The 21,087-nt window shown below is 38.0% G+C and overlaps 1 protein-coding gene across 1 annotated transcript in view; it reads left to right on the forward strand.

Moving 5' to 3' along the window:
• LOC126213558 (probable citrate synthase 2, mitochondrial) overlaps positions 1 to 21,087 on the forward strand; it is a 236,149-nt gene that overhangs the window by 199,328 nt on the left and 15,734 nt on the right. The window contains exons 6-8 of the mRNA XM_049941390.1: positions 4,230 to 4,362; positions 5,617 to 5,820; positions 18,309 to 18,413. Coding sequence (XP_049797347.1) covers positions 4,230 to 4,362; positions 5,617 to 5,820; positions 18,309 to 18,413 — 442 coding nt within the window. The remainder of the gene's footprint in view (positions 1 to 4,229; positions 4,363 to 5,616; positions 5,821 to 18,308; positions 18,414 to 21,087) is intronic.

The following is a 21,087-nucleotide window of genomic DNA, read 5'->3' on the forward strand; positions in this document are numbered from 1 at the left end:
ACCTACATAGGTAGGAATGATCATCAAAATAAAATAAGATAAATCAGAGCTCGAACAGAAAGGTTTAGGTGTTAGTTTTTCCCACGCGCTGTTCAGGAGTGGAATGGTAGAGAGATAGTATGATTTTGGTTCGATGAACCCTCTGCCAAGCACTTAAATTTGAATTGCAGAGTAGTCATGTAGATGTAGATGTATGTCACAGACTACGAATGACTTCACACGCCCAACCGAGGTGTCATGTGTCACGTGCTCCGGTAAGTTCTTCAAAGTTGCCACACAAAGTTCAAAATTTGTGCAGTAGGCACACACACACACACACACACACACACACACACACACACACACACACACACACCCCTCCAGGTGGGTGTGGAACTACCCACTTAGGTCGTAATGCATAAAATTGTCCTCCTGTGTGTGAAGTTGTATAGTTGCTCTTATGAATTGCAAAAGTTTCTGTAATACTGCAGGTCATGTACCTCTTCAGTTTCACAACTTTTAGACCTTAAACTGTTGCAGTTAGTGTCTTCCTTGTTGGCACTCAGGTGGGAACAGTCCCATTTATCTTGCAGATAAAATGTCTGCACTATTTGAACTAGAGCAGCTTCTACAGTTTGACCATAAGAGGGATCTGGTCTTCCAAAGATTCGTCTTAGACCACACATTTCTTGATTTGTCTGCCATGTACTTTGATACTGTTGGAATGTGGTTCAAAATGTCTCTGGAGTAATAGTTACGTATTGCACCTTTTCACTGTAGGATGCACAATATTCAACAGCTGAATTGATATTTGTGAAAAATTCCTGGCAAAAAGTGCAAGAGTGCTTTGGTCCATTTTCTGCTGAAGATGGAATTTCTACTTTGAAGAGTGTGTTCAGTTTTGCTGTGAGGTATTCATCAATAGCTTTAATAATTTATCTGTGCTTTCTTGATGCGTAGAGCGTATGACTCAACTTCACTGACCACAGTTTCTTAACAGGACTTAAATCTACCTCTGTAGTTGACTGATTCAGGGTATTTAATTCCACCTCTGTTGGTGCAAAATCTGCATCATTGGTGTTACTCTGTAAAAACATTTAGAACACACAGTCGTCACTAGAAACATCTTCACTTTGAATCGGTCTTCAAATGAGAACACTTATTCCCAACCTGAACAAAGTCTGTTTTTTGTTTGTCTTAAATATCACTCTTTTATGTCAGCTTCAGTGTCGACTTGCTCGCACACATCTAGACAGCCGTCATTCACTTGTGAGCTGTGCCGCGTGACGGGTCAAAATTGCCTCGACACTGGATTTGCCGAGCACAGAATACTTCAATCACCGTGGCACGTGAACGGAAGACAAACTTTGCCGCTTTGGACTTGCTGCCACCCTCGGTCCGAAAGCCGAGGAATGTGCCCTTTCTGGCTTCAGATAAATCACTCCAGTAATGCATTATAATAATGACTGCACTGTTTTCTACATACCTAGACAAGCTTTGTGTCTTCCACTGCTTCTGCGGCCACCTGCCATCTGTGAATGGCTGTTGCATGTTCAATTTGAACACGAGCAGTGGTTATGTTAATGTGATGGAACCAGGTATAAATTGTCGTTATTTTCTTAAATGTAAATTTATGAGGAAAAAATTTTATTTTTCAAATACTTGGCCCTACTATCAACATCCTTGTGGAAAACGTGTGCTGTTAACAAATGAGTTTCCCTACAAGTACCTGAGTAAGTCTGTTCTCAACATTAAGGTTAGTTTGAATCTTTGTAGTATCTGCATCAACATTTACATATATATGTTGCAAATCACAATGAGGTGCATGGCAGAGGGTACGTCCCATTGTACCAGTTATTAGGGCTTCTTCCTGTTCTGTTCATGTATGTAGTGTGGGGAAAAAAGTGTGTTCGAATGCCTGTGTGCATGCTGTAATTATTCTGATCTTATCCTCACAGTTCCCTTGTGAGAGACACGTAGGGGTTTGTAGTATCCTTCTAGAGTCGTCGGTTAAACCCAGTGCTTGAAGTGTAAGAGACTTTCCCAAGAAAGTTTATATATAATCTTGAACAGTCTCCCAGTTCAGTTTCTTTCAGTATCTGTGATGCCCTCTGTGTTGCTTTAACTTGGTGCAACTTGTTGTTCCGTGCAGATACTTTTTGTTTTGCATTCAGAAAGTGCTGCTTCAGTCACGAAGTAGATAACCACAAATTTTGCAGACTCATAACCTATGTATCAGTTCAGTAAGTATAAAAGCTTGAATAGGACTTGTGTACCATATTGGCATTGTCCTATATAACTACATTCCATCCTGTTGGAAACAGGTATGTTCAAAGTGAAACAGAAACAGTATTTACTTGACCACTACTTCTGTTCTGTCAGCACTATCACAATTAATGTAGTTCATCATTCTTAACCACACTTATTGCTTAAAGCTGTAATTCCTTGTTCTTAGTTGCGTTGTCAATATGAAACATATATTAAATTTTTATTTCGAAGTAGGAATGTGTGTAAATTGTATTATTGTCTCAAACTTTACAAATTGTGTATTGTGTGTGCCACCTATGTACCTCATGAAGATTGAGACCAACTCATTGTTGAGGACAGTTTTACTTGGACACTGGCGGGGAGCACATTTGTGAAAAGCACGTGTTTTTTGAGTAAGGAGGCTGACAGTAGAGCCAAATATAGTAAAAATAAATGTTTTTCTCGTATGTGCACATTGAATGTAGATGGACAATTTATATTTCAGTGTACATGAATACAAATGACTGCCTACCTGGCTAAGTTGGCAGATTTCTTCAGAATGATTTCAGTGCTTTGCTGTTGTCATTCGTCACTCGTACCGTATTCCCATTTTGTCTACTACATTTAACTGTAATTGAAGAGTTTTTAGGGCTGCAAGAGCAGGATGTTTAATATTGGTTCATGCAACTCCCATTTCCTAATAACAGTGCTTCCATGTGACTGCAGAACTTAAGAGTTGTTGCAGGCCCATAAATGTAGGCCTTTCAACAGTCTAATTTATCCTGGTTCTTCAGTGCAATGAAGAAGGAAAAACTTCTGCACAGCATTTTCCTAATTTATTAAAATGGTGCAAAGTTGACAATGACATGTAGTCACTCTGATTTTCAGTGCAATTAGTCCAGTCTACACGTTTCCAAAGATTCTCATAATTTCTCCACAGTTTTCTTCCTCCTCCCCCCCCCCCCCCTTTTGAGCTGCAAGTGACTTATGCAACCACTTCCTTCTCTGTAAGAATAAATTGGTGGCCTTTCAGACAGTGTTTAAGTGGACCAAACAAATTTTCCGGTGTTACATGAGGAATACAGAGGATGCTAAAACATATTAACGTACACATTCAGATGAGTTCGAACAGTGTGCATGGGTGTGCTTGCATGTGTGCTTTATTTTGCTTAATTTTAATTTTTTCTTTCTTTCCTTTTTCTTTCCTTCTTCTTCTTCTTCTCCTCCTCCTCTTCCCCCCTCCACACAAGAGATGTAGATAAGATACCCGTAGGGCGTGAAAATTCACAGTTGACCTTAAATAATGAAAAGTGTGAGGTCATCCACATGTACACTTAAGGGGAATCTGTTAAACTTTGATTACATGATAAATCAATCATATTTAAGGCTGTTAATTCAACTAAATATCTAATAATTAAAATTACGAACAACTTAAATTGGATAGATCACATAGAAAATGTTGAGCAGAAGGCACCGAAGACCTGGTGGAACACTTAAGAAGATGCAACAGGTCTATTAAAGAGACTGCCTTCACTATGCTCATCTGTCATCCTTAGGAGTAGTGCTGTGCTGTACGGGATCCTTATCAGATAAGATTAATGGAATAAATAGAGAAAGTTCGAAGAAGAGTTGGACATTTCCTATAATCTTGAAATAGGAGAGAGAATGTCAGTGACATAAGATATGAGGTGGAAATCATTAAAACAGATATTTATCACTGTGGTAGGATGTTCTCACAAAATGTCAATCGTGAACTTCCTCCTCCAAATGCGAAAATATTTAGTCGACATCGACCTACGTAGAGAGAAAAGATCAATTCGTAAAATAAGGGAAATCGCAGCTCACAGAGTGAGATATAAAGCCCTCTGCCAGGCATTTCAGTGCGATTAACAGAGTACGATGTAGATGAAGTAGAAGTTAGCCCGTGTACTCGTTAAAATTTTTCACCAGGATTTTACTGTTCTTGTAACTGGAGCCTAATCGTGCAAGGTTTTGTATTGCAGTGACCACGAGGGTGGCAACGTGAGTGCACACACGGTTCACTTAGTGGGTTCGGCGCTGTCCGACCCTTACCTCTCCTTCGCCGCCGGAATAAATGGCCTCGCGGGACCTCTTCACGGGCTCGCCAACCAGGAGGTAAGTTCTTTTCTCCTTCTTGCAGTGCAAAGTTAGGCCAGACTGACGAAGTGATCTCGGACGATAAAAACTTTTGAGGAAAAGTAAAACTGTATAAAGAAACTTGTGGGGACCTTCATAGGTTAGCCATTGAGGTAATGCGTAAGAGGACATTCCTAAGTATCTAGGTGGATAATAAACGGAGGGGACACCAACATGTGGAACCAGTAAACCAAAATTGTCATGTCTGCCTTCTTTGTGCTGAGAACTTTCTCTAATTGTGTTGCCTTGCAAATGTAATTTCTAGTATATTCACATACTTTCACTTAGTTATGTCCTATGGCATAATTTTTAGAGGCAAAACAGTTACTGTCAAAAAGTATCTGTTCTACAGAAGTATGCAGTAAAAATAGTAAGTAAAATCGGTGACTAAATATCTTGCAGAAGTATCTTCGGGTGTCAATACGTAAACATACTACTGAACAGCTAAACTCTGTCCCAATTGCAGCCGCCTATCTGACGGCTTCTAGGGGAACAAAAATGTGTGTTTCGGTATTTCATATAATTCTTGGCTGAATTTTAAAATTTAAAATGCCCTTGTAATCTACTCGTTAACAGGTAAGTTTTCGTGCTATAAGCCAGATCAGAAACTGTATACACATCATGAGGGAGCATAACTCAGTGTTGGAATTATGCGGACTTTATTCATCCATTATTTGAGAATGAGAGCACTTCACAAATTCCTACTAGCTTTATGCAATTTGACCTTTTCCTCACTGACACCCCCACAAAATGAATGGGAAAAAGTTTATTACATACTTCATTTTTACTGTTCTTGCAGTAAAATGCCAGCATCAGGTATGACATTTTAATTTATTGCTCCTTTGCTACTATTCGCAACATATTTTGTCGACAGTATCCACGTGTACAACTTCATTGTCGAGTGCCGATTCTCCGTATTTGTGCAGATCTGTGGGGCTGTACTGCAATGCAGTAAATAGTGTAATAATAATATAAAATAAATTTCTCTGCCTGTCTAAGGTGCCGAACACACACAAATGTGAGAAATACGTGTTAGCAGATTGTTGTAAATAGTGAAGAATATATTATTGATGACTAAAGTCTGAGTTATGTGTATTTGTTGTTTCATAAACTTACAGCAAAATACTGTTGCACCAACCTAATATTTATGGCCCAGTGCTCTGTTTTATGTAGTAGTGGCCAGTTTTTGGGACATCAGAAGTTTTACTCAGTGTGTCCGTGCCTCGTGAACAGGTGCTGATCTTCCTGAAGAAGGTGCAGGCAGCGCTGGGCGACAACCCGTCGGACGACAAGCTGAAGGAGTTCATCTGGCAGACACTGAAGTCGGGCCAGGTGGTGCCCGGCTACGGCCACGCGGTGCTGCGCAAGACGGATCCGCGATACACCTGCCAGCGGGAGTTCGCCTTGAAGCACTTGCCCGATGACCCGATGTTCAAGGTAACCTGCCACATACGAATATTGCGTTCACTTGCTTTGGTGTATTTGAAAGTATAAAGGAATATGCGGGAATGCGGGCTTTCTCGGCAAATTTCATTTGTGAAATATTCTCGGATTACCTGCAGAGTTCTATGTACTAATGTTTTGACAAGTTTCCTGCTAGTCACCTTCAGCTACAGTTGTGAGTTTGTATCCAGTTCGTTCCTTTATAGATGCCGACTGCAGACACTTCGCTGAAGGTAAAACGTGCAGGAAGTCCTGTGCCACCTTAACAGCACATACTATGAAATTTGGAAAATGGAAAATGACATTATGATAGAGAGCCCTGTTGGCAAGTACGCTTCTAAGTAGGTGGTCATATTGTTAGACTCGTCCGTATATAACACCACACCAGCCGAGCAAGATGAAGAAAGAGAATAATTCAGATGAAGAAATGAAGCACCTGGCATTGCTTCCATATGCAGCCCTGCCTACAGCCGAGACTGCCATGATAATGGAGAAACACAAAATAGAAATCGTGTCCTGCTATATGGTTAAAATAAAAAAAATTGCTTCAGTCAGTCAAAGGGCAACTAGGGTTATATTGAAATATGTTATTAAAATAAGGTGGCATTTTCTACTTTTTCTGCATTAATTTTACTTGTTCACTACTAGATTTAGCCTTCCAGACCATTCCAAAGTAATTTTATGGTTCTGCAACAGAAAACTATGCCTTACATGTTGAAATGACAGCAGCTTTAACTGCTCTGGACGTGTTAGAGCGCGTGCCTTCGTACCTGTCCCTGCGTGCTCTGAACGTGTTGACGCACGCCACCAGTCCTTCTACCTGATATTCTGAACTTGTCTGCACATAGACACGTCTACTTGTCTATGTGTAGACATGTTCAGAGTACCGTGGCGTGCGTCAACACATTCAGAGCACGCAGGGACAGGTACGAAGGCACGCGCTCTAACACGTCCAGAGCAGTTAAAGGGTTAAGGAATAGACCAGGGTTAAAAGGTTTTAGCCTAATGTTTTTTAGTGGTGTAAAATGTTCCTTAGTGTCTGTTTTCAAGATTCATTCATATAAATCATACCAAAAACATTGATACGAATATAATAGAGGGAAACATTCCACGTGGGAAAAATATATCTAAAAACACAGATGATGTGACTTACCGAACGAAAGTGCTGGCAGGTCGATAGACACACAAACATACACACGAAATTCAAGCTTTCGCAACAAACTGTTGCCTCATCAGGAAAGAGGGAAGGAGAGGGAAAGACGAAAGGATGTGGGTTTTAAGGGAGAGGGTAAGGAGTCATTCCAATCCCGGGAGCGGAAAGACTTAACTTAGGGGGGAAAAAAGGCCAGGTATACACTCGCACGCGTGTGCACACATCCATCCGCACATACAGACACAAGCTCTGTGTATGTGCGGATGGATGTGTGTGCGTGTGTGCGCGAGTGTATACCTGTCCTCTTTTCACCCTAAGGTAAGTCTTTCCGCTCCCGGGATTGGAATGACTCCTTACCCTCTCCCTTAAAACCCACATCCTTTCGTCTTTCCCTCTCCTTCCCTCTTTCCTGATGAGGCAACAGTTTGTTGCGAAAGCTTGAATTTCGTGTGTATGTTTGTGTGTCTATCGACCTGCCAGCACTTTCGTTCGGTAAGTCACATCATCTGTGTTTTTAGATATATACCAAAAACATTCATTCACATAAATAGTGTCATAAATGTTAATTCAATTGAATTCAATTCAGTTCATTTCAATTTTTATTATAACATAACATGCCTTATACAATCAAAGATTGTGACATAGGTGACTTGTCAGCTTTACACATCTTATAATAATACTAAAAATAGACAATTAACTAATAATATATATGGTGTAACATCTCCAAAGAGGTATTTTAATTAAAATTATAATGCATTGTTCCCATTCATGAAATCTTCTACACTATAGTAAGATTTATCTTTCAGATCATTTTCCAGGTCTCTTTTGGTACCTTTTACATTTGGGTCATCCATATCTTTCCATATTTTATTTACAAATTTCATACCCATATAGTATGGGGTGTTTTCATATAATTTTCGATGGTGGGTAGGTAACATGTAGCTCGTTCTATATCTAGTATCATATTGATGAAAGAAGTAGTTGCCCTCTAAAAGTTATGGGTTTCTTTCCGTGAAAGTGAGAGTTTTATAGATGTATATGCTTGGAATGCTCATTAGATCTCCTTTTACAAATAAAGGTTTACAATGAATGTGGCTTTGGTTTTGCTCCCACCATTGCTCGGATGATTCTTTTTTGTAGTCTAAAAGCTCTAAGTAATTCCCCCCCCCCCTCCAGACCCCAGAAATTATACTATACGTAATGACTGAAACAAAATATGCATTAGATGCAGTTTTTCTTGCAGCTAAATCAGTAATACTATACAAGATATTCATAATATATACAAGGCTATTCAGTCAACCCAGTATGTACCTACTCATCATCCAGATGCTGACACACAGGGAAACTGATGAAGGGGGCCAGTTCTATCCGAATTTGGCCCAATACAACGAATCCAGAACAAGCAGTCAACACTCAGGTGGACGTTCCGTTACTTTATAGTCAAATTAGTTTTAAAGATCCTCTACCTAATAATATATGCAGTAGTAATTTCGTTATGCACTTGAACATAAGAGGTCTGTCTGAAGGAATGATCAGGAAGCTTTATGATATAGAAATTTTGCTAGAAAGTGTGAAACAATCTGTTAAAGTAATATGCCTTAATGAACATTGGCTAAAATCTGAAAATATCAGTCTCCTAAATAAACTTACAGGTTATAAACTGGCTACCAGCTTTTGTAGGACCAATGGGTATGGAGGCTCTTGCATATTAGTTCATTCCACGGTAGACTATGATATCAGACAGAATTTTAGCCATCTGAATGAAGAAGGCACATTTGAAAGTTGTTGTATAGAACTTAAAGACTATAACACAGTAATTATCAGCATATATCGCACCCCTGGGTACCATATAAGCTCTGTATTTTTAGATAAGTTTGATACATTGCTACATAAATTAAAATGTGAGAAACTGTACAAGAAAGTGGTTATATGTGCTGACTTCAACATAGATGTAAGGACTGATGACAAATTTTCTTCACACTTAAAGAACCTGGTAGCCACAAATGGGCTAAATCTCAATTTCGATCAGTATACAAGAATTACAGCAAGCTCTGCAACATGTATTGACAATATTGTAAGTAGTTATAATTATTATGTAAAAGAAAAGTTTCTTCTAGATTTAGGAGTATCAGACCATAAAGCACTATTTGTATCACTACCAAAGCAAAATTCAGTCTGCACAACAAAAAGATGTAGGAATTTCAGTCAAGAAAATGTGGAAGTATTTTGCAAAAAACTAAGCCAAACCAAGTGGACAGTCAGCAAACACACTTCCACAAGTGACAATTACAATAACTTTTTAACTGAATTCTTGGGTATATTCAATGAATGCTTCCCTTTTGTAACAGTGAAGACCAGGTCCCAAAAAGTAGATCCTGGGTAACAAAAGAAATTAGAGTGTCTAGTGCTACTAAGAGGAAACTGCATATGGAGGCAAAAGTAAATCGAAGCCCTCAATTTCTTAAGTATGTAAGCACATACAAAAAACATTTGACAAAATAGTTAAACTAGCAAAACGTACTGCAAATAACGACTTCATTTCAAATGCAAAAAACAAATCAAAAGCTGTTTGGTCTGTTATAAGAAGTGAAGTCGGCAGTGAGGCAGAGAGAAAATGCCCTTCTAAAATAGTGATAAATGGTAGAGCTGTTACAGAACCCAGTGCCATTTGTGAATCATTCAATGACTTTTTCATAAACTGTAACAAATTTGGTGACTGTTCACCAACAAATACAAAGTCCAATATGACAGATAGCAATTGCACATGTTTTAAGTTTTCTCATGTTTCCATCTCAGATGTAATCAAAATCATAATGTCCCTAAAAAATTCAAAATCTGTGGGGTGGGATGAGGTCCCCATTGAAATAATAAAAATAGTCCGTCACAGTATTGCATATCCACTCTCTTTCATAATCAACCAATCATTTGATGAGGGATGTTTCCCAGATCGATTAAAATATGCAGAAGTTCGGCCCATACATAAAAAAGGTAAACAAGATGAATTGGGCAACTATAGGCCAATCTCACTGTTACCAATTTTCTCAAAAATATTTGAAAGAGCTGCATGTGATCAGATTGAAAATCACAATTCATCTAACAGCATTATCTTAGGCAATCAATATGGTTTCAGAAAAGGCCGCAGCACAATCCATGCAATAAATGAATTAGTCACAAAAGTCAGCAGATGTCTTGATGATAGAATGTGTGTGTCGGGCATCTTTTGTGACCTGTCCAAAGCCTTCGACACAGTAAATCATGACCTGCTTCTCCAAAAATTGGCACGCTATGGTTTTCAAGGCAAATCTCTTAGCTGGATGTCATCATACTTGGCAAACAGAAAACAAAGAGTACTTATTAACATCAACGGCAAGAAATTTCTCTCTGGCTGGAAAATCACTCAATTAGGTGTTCCACAAGGCTCAATATTAGGGCCACTGCTTTTTCTATATTATATTAATGATATGCCATGTCAGGTCCAGTCTGATACTATCCTCTATGCAGATGACTCAACAGCTGTAGTCTGTTGTAAAAATGAGGTAGACCTAATTCGTCATATTGAACAAACACTTGGGGAAGTAGAGGCATGGGTCAAAAACAATAACTTGACATTAAATTTTACAAAAACAGAAATTGTTCATTTTACCACAAAACAATCTGCACAGTCTATAAGTGAAATAAGGTATATGGACAAAAAATTAGAGACTGCAGACTGTGTCAAATTCCTTGGCATGTTAGTCAATAAAAACCTGTTCTGGAGTCACCATGTGGACAACATACTGGGTCGACTGAATAGCCTTGTATATATTATGAATATCTTGTATAGTATTACTGATTTAGCTGTAAGAAAAACCGTATATAATGCATATTTTGTTTCAGTCATTAGGTATAGTATAATTTTCTGGGGGTCTGAAAAAACAAATTTACTTCGAGCTTTTAGACTACAAAAAAGAATCATCCGAGCAATGGTGGGAGCAAAACCAAAGCAACACTGCATACCTTTATTTGTAAAACTGGATCTAATGAGCATTCCAAGCATATACATCTATGAAACTCTCACTTTCACGAAAAGAAACCCACAACTTTTTGAGGGCAACTTCTTCTTGCATCAATATGATACTAGACATAGAATGAGCTACATGTTACCTACCCACCGTTTAAAATCATATGAAAAAACCCCATACTATATGGGCATGAAATTTGTAAATAAAATATGGAAAGATATGGATGACCCAAATGTAAAAGGTACCAAAAGAGACCTGGAAAAATATCTGAAAGATAAATGTTACTATAGTGTAGAAGATTTCATGAATGATAACAATGCATTATAATTGTAATTAAAATACCTCTTTGAAGATGTTACACCATGTATATTATTAGTTTATTGTCTATTTTTAGTATTGTTATATATAGTGTAAAACTGACAAGTCACCTATGTCACAATCTTTGATTGTATAAGGCATGTTATGTGATAATAAAAATTGAATTGAATTGAATATGTTGTCCACATGGTGACTCCATAACAGGTTTTTATTGACTAATACGCCAAGGAATTTGACACAGTCTGCAGTCTCTAATTTTTTGTCCATATACTTTATTTCACTTATAGACTGTGCAGATTGTTTTGTGGTGAAATGAACAATGTCAAGTTATTGTTTTTGACCCATGCCTCCACTTCCCCAAGTGTTCGTTCAATATGACGAATTAGGTCTACCTCATTTTTACAACAGACTACAGCTGTTGAGTCATCTGCATAGAGGATAGTATCAGACTGGACCTGACATGGCATATCATTAATATAATACAGAAAAAGTAGTGGCCCTAATATTGAACCTTGTGGAACACCTAATTGTGTTTCCAACCAGAGAGAAATTTCTTGCCGTTGATGTTAATAAGTACTCTTTGTTTTCTGTTCGCCAAGTATGATGACATCCAGCCAAGAGATTTGCCTTGAAAACCATAGCGTGCCAATTTTTGGAGAAGCAGGCCATGATTTACTGTGTCGAAGGCTTTGGACAGGTCACAAAAGATGCCTGACACACACATTCTGTCATCAAGACATCTGCTGACTTTTGTGACTAATTCATTTATCACATGGATTGTGCTGTGGCCTTTCTGAAACCATATTGGTTGCCTAAGATAATGCTGTTAGATGAATTGTGATTTTCGATCTGATCACCTGCAACTCTTTCAAATGTTTTTGAGAAAATTAACAGTGAGAGTGGCCTATAGTTGTTTTTTTTTTTTTTTATGTATGGGCCGAACTTCTACATACTTTAATCAAGCTGGGAAAAATTCCTCATCAAAAGATTGGTTGATCATGAAAGAGAGTGGATATGCAATACTGTGACGTACTATTTTTATTATTTCAGTGGGGACCTCATCCCACCCCACAGATTTTGAATTTTTTAGGGACATTATGATTTTTGATGGCATCTGAGCTGGAAACATGAGAGAACTTAAAACATGGGCAATTGCTGTCTGTCATATTGAGCTTTGTTTTTGGTGGTGAACAGTCACCAAATTTGTTACAGTTTATGAAAAAGTTATTGAATGATTCACAAATGCCACTGGGTTCTGTAACAGCTCTACCATTTATCACTATTTTAGAAGGGCATTTTCTCGCTGCCAACTTCGCTTCTTATAACAGACCAAACAGCTTTTGATTTGTTTTTTGCATTTGAAATGAAGTTATTATTCACAGTAGGTTTTGCTAATTTAACTATTTTGTCGAATGGTTTTTTTCATACTTAAGAAATTGAGGGCTTCGATTTACTTTTGCCTCCATATGCAGTTTCCTCTTAGTAGCACTAGACACTCTAATTCCTTTTGTTACCCAGGATCTACATTTTTGGGACCTGTTCCTCACTGTTACAAAAGGTAAGCATTCATTGAATATATCGAAGAATTCAGTTAGAAAGTTATTGTAATTGTCACTTGTGGAAGTGTGTTTGCTGACTGTCCACTTGGTTTGGCTTAGTGTTTTGCAAAATACTTCCACATTTTCTTGACTGAAATTACTACATCATTTTGTTGTGCCGACTGAATTTTGCTTCGGTAGTGATATAATTATCATGTAAAATCACAAGGATATAGGATTTATAAGGGAATACCAGGGAAAAGAGTCATGAAACAGTGTCCACAATTTGGAACAGGATTCGTGGTGAGTCTGAAAATAAGAGTGTCCATAATAGAATTTAAAGCACAATCTCCCAGGCTCTCAACATTAACTCTAAAAGCTGCAAATAAAATGTACACAATAATAAATGCCCATGCCCCGACAAATGATAAAAATAATAAAAAAGAACACAGAGAAGAGGTAGAAAAATTTTGGGAGCTCTTAGATCAAACGACGAATAACATTAATAAAAATCACATCAAAATTTTAATTGGAGACTTCAATGCCCAGTTAGGAAGGGAAAAGAGAGATAGAGACATAATAGGGAAATGGACAGCACAAAGAGCAACAAACAAAAATGGCATAAGACTAGTGGAATTTTGCAGAAACCATGACATGATCTCAAAATCGACGTATTTTAAGAGAAGACCAAGTAAACTAAAAACTTGGAAACATCCAGACTGGAAAAAAGGAGAATGGCAACTGGACCATGTCTGCATGGATACGAATTACCACAAGGAAATTTACAATGTGAAAGTACTGAGAGGGACAGATACCGGATCAGATCATTACATGATAAAAATTAAAATTAAATTAACCCCATTAGCAAAGAAAAAATCCCACCAGAAGAAGAAGAGAACCTATGACCCTCATAAACTGATACAAAATGAGGATTATGAAGCACAAACCAGGGATATAAAAATAACAGATGATCTGGAAGAAATAATTCCCAAATTGAAACAAATAGCTGAACAAGTTGCCCCCTATAAATGCAAGGAAAAAACACCAGTGGTGGAACGATGAATGTGATGAAGCAGTGTTGGATCGACACCAAGCCTGGTTAAGGCATCAAAATGAAAAAAACAGAAAAATCATATTTGGAACTCACAAAACAAAGGAAGACAACACAAAAAATGAGAGTTAAACGTCAGTACCAAAAAGATATACTTCTAATGATAGAAACAAATAGTGAAAAAACAAACTCAAGAGACTATTACAAAATATTTGGCAGACAATTACAAAGATATGATCCTCCAACATTAATGTTAAAAGATAAAGATAATAACCTAGCCCATAGCAATAGTAAAAATACAGAAATTCTAGCAGAAACATTTAACAAGTTACTAAATTGTGAAGGTCCCCCAGAACTTCTTCAGATAAACACAGAAACCCCAATTAAAACACCAGCAGAAAATATAAATCCACCTACAATTAATGAGGTCTACAGAGCTTTGAAAGAACTCAAAAACTACAAAGCAAGTGGAGAAGATCAAACGTTTGCTGAACTTTGGAAATATGCAGCAGAACCAGTAAAGATAGCATTACACCAATGCATAGTAAAAATCTGGAATGAAGAGAAATTACCAGAAAATTGGACTACTGCTATAATTCATCCATTACATAAGAAAGGAGAAAAATCAAATCCAGACAACTATAGAGGAATTTCCCTTTTGGACTGCACATATAAGATCATGTCAAGAATACTATACAACCGCTGTAAAGATCAACTAGAACTAGAACTGGAACTGGGAGAATATCAAGGAGGATTTAGATCCTGGAGAAGCTGCCCAGAACAGATAATCACCTTGAAGTTAGTTATGGATGTCTACAAAAGAAGGCAAAAACAACTAGTCATAACCTTTGTAGATTTCAAAAAGGCGTATGATTGCATCCATAGATCTTCAATGATGAAAATATTAAGGAATTTTGGACTTCATCCTAAATTAATAAAAATGATACAGTTAACCTTCACAAACACCAAATCCAAAGTAAAATTTAGAGGAGAAATATCTGAACCATTTACGATTAAAACAGGGTTGAGACAGGGAGATTGTTTATCACCATTGCTATTCAATTGTGCTCTTGAATATGTAATGAGAGAATGGTACAAGGAAAATCCTATGAATATTAAAATTGGAACTAAGAAAGATAAAATAAACCTAAATTGCTTGGGATTTGCTGATGACCTAGCATTACTAGCTTAAAATATTCAGGAAGCCACGAAACAAATAACAAGCTTACAAAATATAGCACAAAAATTAGGACTCCAGATATCATTTGAAAAGACTGAAATAATGGTAACGGATCCACTTGTAATAGATCACATCACAGTGAATAATAGGGAAATTAAAATAGTGAAACAATTTAAATACCTGGGTGAAATTATAACACATAAATTGGACGAGAAACCTGCATGGCGAGCAAGAACTAATAAAATGATAAAAGCTCAAAAACTAACATGGTCTACGTACAATAAAAAATGTCTATCAATTAAAACAAAATTAAAACATTACAAGACGGTGGTTCAACCAGAGGTTACATACAGAAGTGAAACTCTTTTTAAAGTCACCCAGAAAAACAGAATTGACAAAATTTTAAAAGTAGAGAGAAGAATTGCTAGAACATGCATAAATAAGAAATATCAAAAAGCTGGGCAATGGCGGATAGTTCCAAATGAAGTGGTATACAGAGAACTGGAGCCCATCACTGATACTATACGAAAGAAAAGGATCTCTTTTTGTGGTCACATTCTGAGGACACCAGAAACCAGATTATCAAGGAAAATTATTGAGAATCTCTGGAAGTTGAAACAACAAGGAGGATGGCTTAAGGAAATAAGAGAGGATATGGAAGAACTGGAAATAACCCTGGATGATTTGCAGAACAAAACGCCAAATTTAAAGAAGTTGAGGGACACAGAAATAAGATTTAAACCAAAAATTGACAAACGAACTACAATGAAAAGGGTATTTACAGATAAGGAACGACGAAAAGCATCGGAACGAATGAAGAGATACTGGGCCACTCGGAAGGGGAAAATACCAAAGAAGAGGACCAGAAATGATTGACTGAAGTGGTCCAATGAGCCCGTAAAGGCAGAAGAAGAAAAAAGGGAATTTTCTTCTAAATTTAGGAGTATCACACCATAAAGCGCTATTTGTAACTACTACAGTATAAAATTTGTCATCAGTCCTTACATCTATGTTGAAGTCAGCACATATAACCACTTGCTTGTACATTTATGTAGCAATGTATCAAACTTATTTAAAAATACAGAGCTTATATGGTACCCAGGGGTGCGATACATGTTGATAATTAGTATGCTGATAATATGTTATACTCCTTAAGTTCTATACAACAACTTTCAAATGTACCTTCTTCATTCAGATGGCTAAAATTCTGTCTGATATCATAGTCTACTGTGGAATGGACTAGTATGCAAGAGCCTCCATACCCATTGGTCCTACAAAAGCTGGTAGCCAGTTTATAACCTGTAAGTTTATTCAGGAGACTGATATTTTCAGATTTTAGCAAATGTTCATTAAGGCATATTAGTTTCACAGATTGTTTCACACTTTCTAGCAAAATTTCTATATCATAAACCTTCCTGATCATACCTTCAGACAGCCATCTGATGTTTAAGTGCATAATGAAATTACTACTGCATATATTATTAGGTAGAGGGTCTTTAAAACTAATTTGACTATTAAAAAATACATTAAAACTCCAATTAACTGGATGGGGGTCTGGTGCATAAAAGCTCTGAAATGTAATGCTGTAATAGTTAATGATGGAATAGGGATCCTGTTAGTTTCAGATAGTATCACAGAGGGCATTAGTATCAAGTACTATTCTAAACAAGGTTTTTCTTTTTTAAACATGAATTGTTTATGGTAAACAGTCTGAAAACACGTGATTGTCTATTGGCGTTTGTCTTGCCATTTTACTTGTTTGCTATTTGAAGTAAAACGTGAGTGTTTGAAAAATGCATTCATACATGAATACAGATAGAAAAGGTTTGAGAAGTTATTCCAATTATGCAAGAAGTAGTTAAAAGTTTGTTCACTTTCAGTATTAAAAACTGAAAGTTTAAATGCTTGTTTCTTCAAAATATTTCTCGAGTTGGCAGGTGCTGTAACTCGTGAAATATACATGGAGTTAAATTATACCTTTTTTGTAACAAGTGTCAGTGCTTTCTCTACTGTAGTACATAGTTAAAAAAAATACTTTAATTTTCTTGGTGCTTGTTTTTAAATGACTTCCTTATCGAAAATATAGATTTTTATTTCCGGGTGCTGCTGTATTGTTACAAACCATTTTTTTAAAAAATATCTGTACACACTGAATTAGTGTCACCCGTGTAAAAACAGTTTTTGAAATTCTGTGCTAGGATTGAAAATTGTGGCATTAAGAGCTCCCACTGACAGCCCTCACACTCCATGAAGGCCTTTTGTTGATGCAGTGTAGAGCCCTCTGGCTGCACATTTATTTTAAAAAATGCAGACTACAAGACCTAAAAGGTTTTTTTAAGAAATTGTGAATATTTGTTCCAAATACGGGTGTTGCCATTTTCTACTTCATTTGATTAGTTTTCTATTCATATTCGTTTAAAAACGCCTAGTTTTCTGTTGCATAACCGCAAAATCACTTCAGAATACGCGAAAAGATCAAAACTAGTTGCAAACAAGTAAAATTAATAAAGCAAAAATGGAATTTGCCACCTTCTTTTAATAAATGCATTGCTTTGGTACCCACTATCAAGGAAATTTAATGTTCATTTGTTTGTTAAAGTGTATGGCCCTGAGAGTTTCACTGACAATTCCTGCCCATACACTGATACAGAGGTAATTCCGATGCCTTACCTTGACTGCTCATGGTTTAACTGTCCATGTGTGGATATCGTAGTAATTCACTGAGATAGTGTGCACCACTAAACACAGCACAACTAAAAGACCCACATCTTGACAGGTATTGGTTTCCTGACATACAATTACAGCAGCTTTTCTTCTAGTTTTGACTAATTGCCGTACAGGAACTTGTCACCTATTTTTAAACACCCTGTAATGGTATGATTAAAAATACTGTAGGTGCTTAATCTAAGGAAAATAAATATGTTTCATATGTCTGGTTGTGAAGTGTTAAGGTGTTTTACTGTGAAGACTAAAATTATGAAGTCGCAGGAAAAACTTTCTGTGGTCTGAGGAAGTGCTTAACATAAAACAGCAATATAGAGGTGTGTGTGTGTGTGTGTGTGTGTGTGTGTGTGTGTGTGTGTGTGTGTGTGTGTAACACCAGCTCATGTGGAAGCCTGCAGTTAAGAACTGCCCTGCTAGATGGCCTCTGGTCTGTTAATGGTACCAACTTCACCTGTGTAAATAGCTCTGTCAACTAGCATTTGACTGTTTGATAATGTCGGCTGTCGGTCTGTTTCAGTTGGTGGCCCAGGTGTATAAGGTGGTTCCCCCCATCCTGATGGAGACCGGCAAGGTGAAGAACCCGTGGCCAAATGTGGATGCCCACTCTGGCATCCTCCTGCAGGTATGTGCAAGGCAGTTGTAAGTGAATACAGTGGCTCAGAGCTTCAGGCTTTCAGAAATTTGATGACCTAAGATGTTACTGTAAACTCTCTCTCTCCATGCACTATAGACACACTCAGATCATCATCAGGTTGGTCCACATATACAGGGTGTTACCAAAAGGTACGGCCAAACTTTCAGGAAACATTCCTCACACGCAAAGAAAGAAAATATGTTATGTGGACATGTGTCCGGAAACGCTTACTTTTCATGTTAGAGCTCATTTTATTACTTCTCTTCAAATCACATTAATCGTGGAATGGAAACACACAGCAACAGAACGTACTAGCGTGACTTCAAACACGTTGTTACAGGAAATGTTCAAAATGTCCTCCGTTAGCGAGGATACGTGCATCCACCCTCTGTCGCACGGAATCCCTGATGCGCTGATGCAGCCCTAGAGAATGGCGTATTGTATCACAGCCGTCCACAACAAGAGCACGAAGAGTCTCCACATTTGGTACCGGGTTTGTGTAGATGAGAGCTTTCTAATGCCCCCATAAATGAAAGTCAAGAGGGTTGAGGTCAGGAGAGCGTGGAGGCCACGGAATTGGTCCGCCTCTACCAATCCGTCGGTCACCGAATCTGTTGTTGAGAAGCGTACGAACACTTCGACTGAAATGTGCAGGAGCTCCATCGTGCATGAACCACATGTTGTGTCGTACTTCGAAAGGGACATGTAGCGGCACAGGTAGAGTATCCCGTATGAAATCACGATAACGTGCTCCATTGAGCGTAGGTGGAAGAGCAAACTAAAATGAGCTCTAACATGGAAATTAAGCATTTCTGGACACATGTCCACATAACCTCTTTTCTTTGTGTGTGTGTGTGAGGAATGTTTCCTGAAAGTTTGGCCGTACCTTTTTGTAACACGCAGTATTGGCAGTCTTCAGACTCCGTAGCTCATTGGAGGGTGCGCCCCCCCCCCCCCCCCCCCCCTGCAAAATCTCCTGACCGGTTTTATGTGGCCCACCACTTCCTTTCCTGCCGACCTCCTCTCTGAGTAGCAGTTACACCCTATGCCATCAGTTACTTATTTAGTATATATTGCAGTACCTATCTTCCCCTTACAGTTAGTCATTCTACAGCTCCAGGTACCATAAGTTATTCACTGATACATTAACAAATACCTTACTGTCGTGTCCTCCTCCACCTCATAAATGGTGGAAACCACTTTCTCTACTTGCTGCATGAATGCTTTGATCTTTTCTGATTTTATCACAGTGTGAATGACTTCCATACAATGCTGTGCTCCAAATGTGCATTCTTAAAAGTTTCTTCCCCCAATCAGCGCCCGTACTAGCGGACTTTTTTTGGCGAGTAATGCCCTCTTTACCTATGCTGGTATGCTTTTTATGTCCTCATTGCTTCATCCTCTTATATTTTCCTTCCAAGCTGTCAGAATTATTTCTTCATAATGTTCTGTGTGTTCCCCAATTTTGATAAGTTTATTACTCATCTCATTGTGTCTGTTCGGTTTATTTTCTATCAATTGGGTGTGCTCATTAAAGTGTTCATTCCATTCAACAGATCTTGCAATTTTCCTCACTTTCACTGAAGATCATTGAATCTTACCATTGAGGCTGTCCGGCCCCGGTAGCTGAGTGGTCAGTGTGACGGAATGTCAATCCTCAGGGCCCGGGTTCGATTCCCGGCTGGGTCGGAGATTTTCTCCGCTCAGGGACTGGGTGTTGCGTTGTCCTAATCATCATCATTTCATCTCCATCGTCGCGCAGGTCGCCGAAGTGGCGTCAATTCGAAAGACCTGCACCAGACGAACGGTCTACCCGACGGGAGGCCCTAGCCACACGACATTTCACCATTGAGGCTTATCGTGAAATTTTAATTGTGCTCAGTATTCTTAATTTTTGTTGCTTCTTTGCATAAATAGTGTGATCCATAATTGCATACTACAGGAATTGCAAATGGACTCCACACTAAAAATAAACAAAAGGTGTGAGTAAAAGTTATTATTGGAAACACTGTGAGATACGGCAGAGTCGTAAGTACTACGTACACTGATGTGACACACTAGTGTAGTGCACTTGCACAGACTACAGATACATTGTGCATGTAGTACATTTGTCATTTGTCAGTGAACACATTGTGTGTTGTGATGGAAGATACTACCAAACAGAACAATGTCATTGCTGACTGCAAATGAGAAAGTGAATGAAAATGCATGTTTGATGTAAATTACACAACCTGGTGTCACTATGGGCAATTCTTTTGCACCTCCATAGTGAAGGATTTTCTAACCCTTGTTTGTATGAAGCTCTTGTAATGTTTTTATGTAAAAATAAATTCTTAGAGTTTGTGAAACACAATTTTATACCCTCGTGTGTGTCTACAGTAGTACTAAATATTTTGGTTCTCGAAGATGTGCTCAGAGTTGCAGTTCTTATTATTTAATAGTTTCCTCAGTTGAGTTTTTCTTGTACATCTCATTGTACATGGTACCCTACTATGAAGAAAAACTGTAAACTAAGGTTGCTCCCTTTCTGAATGTGGGGCACCACAGTGATGTGGTTTTTGTCTTTTTCTGAGTCTAGCAATAACAAGTGACGCAGTATAGCCTTTAAAAGTGCATCGGAACCTTAATTATATTACAGCAATGCGGACAAAGTTGCATCCTG

The sequence above is a fragment of the Schistocerca nitens genome, chromosome 11 (assembly GCF_023898315.1).
Source record: "Schistocerca nitens isolate TAMUIC-IGC-003100 chromosome 11, iqSchNite1.1, whole genome shotgun sequence".
In the NCBI taxonomy this organism is placed as follows: Eukaryota; Metazoa; Arthropoda; class Insecta; order Orthoptera; family Acrididae; genus Schistocerca; species Schistocerca nitens.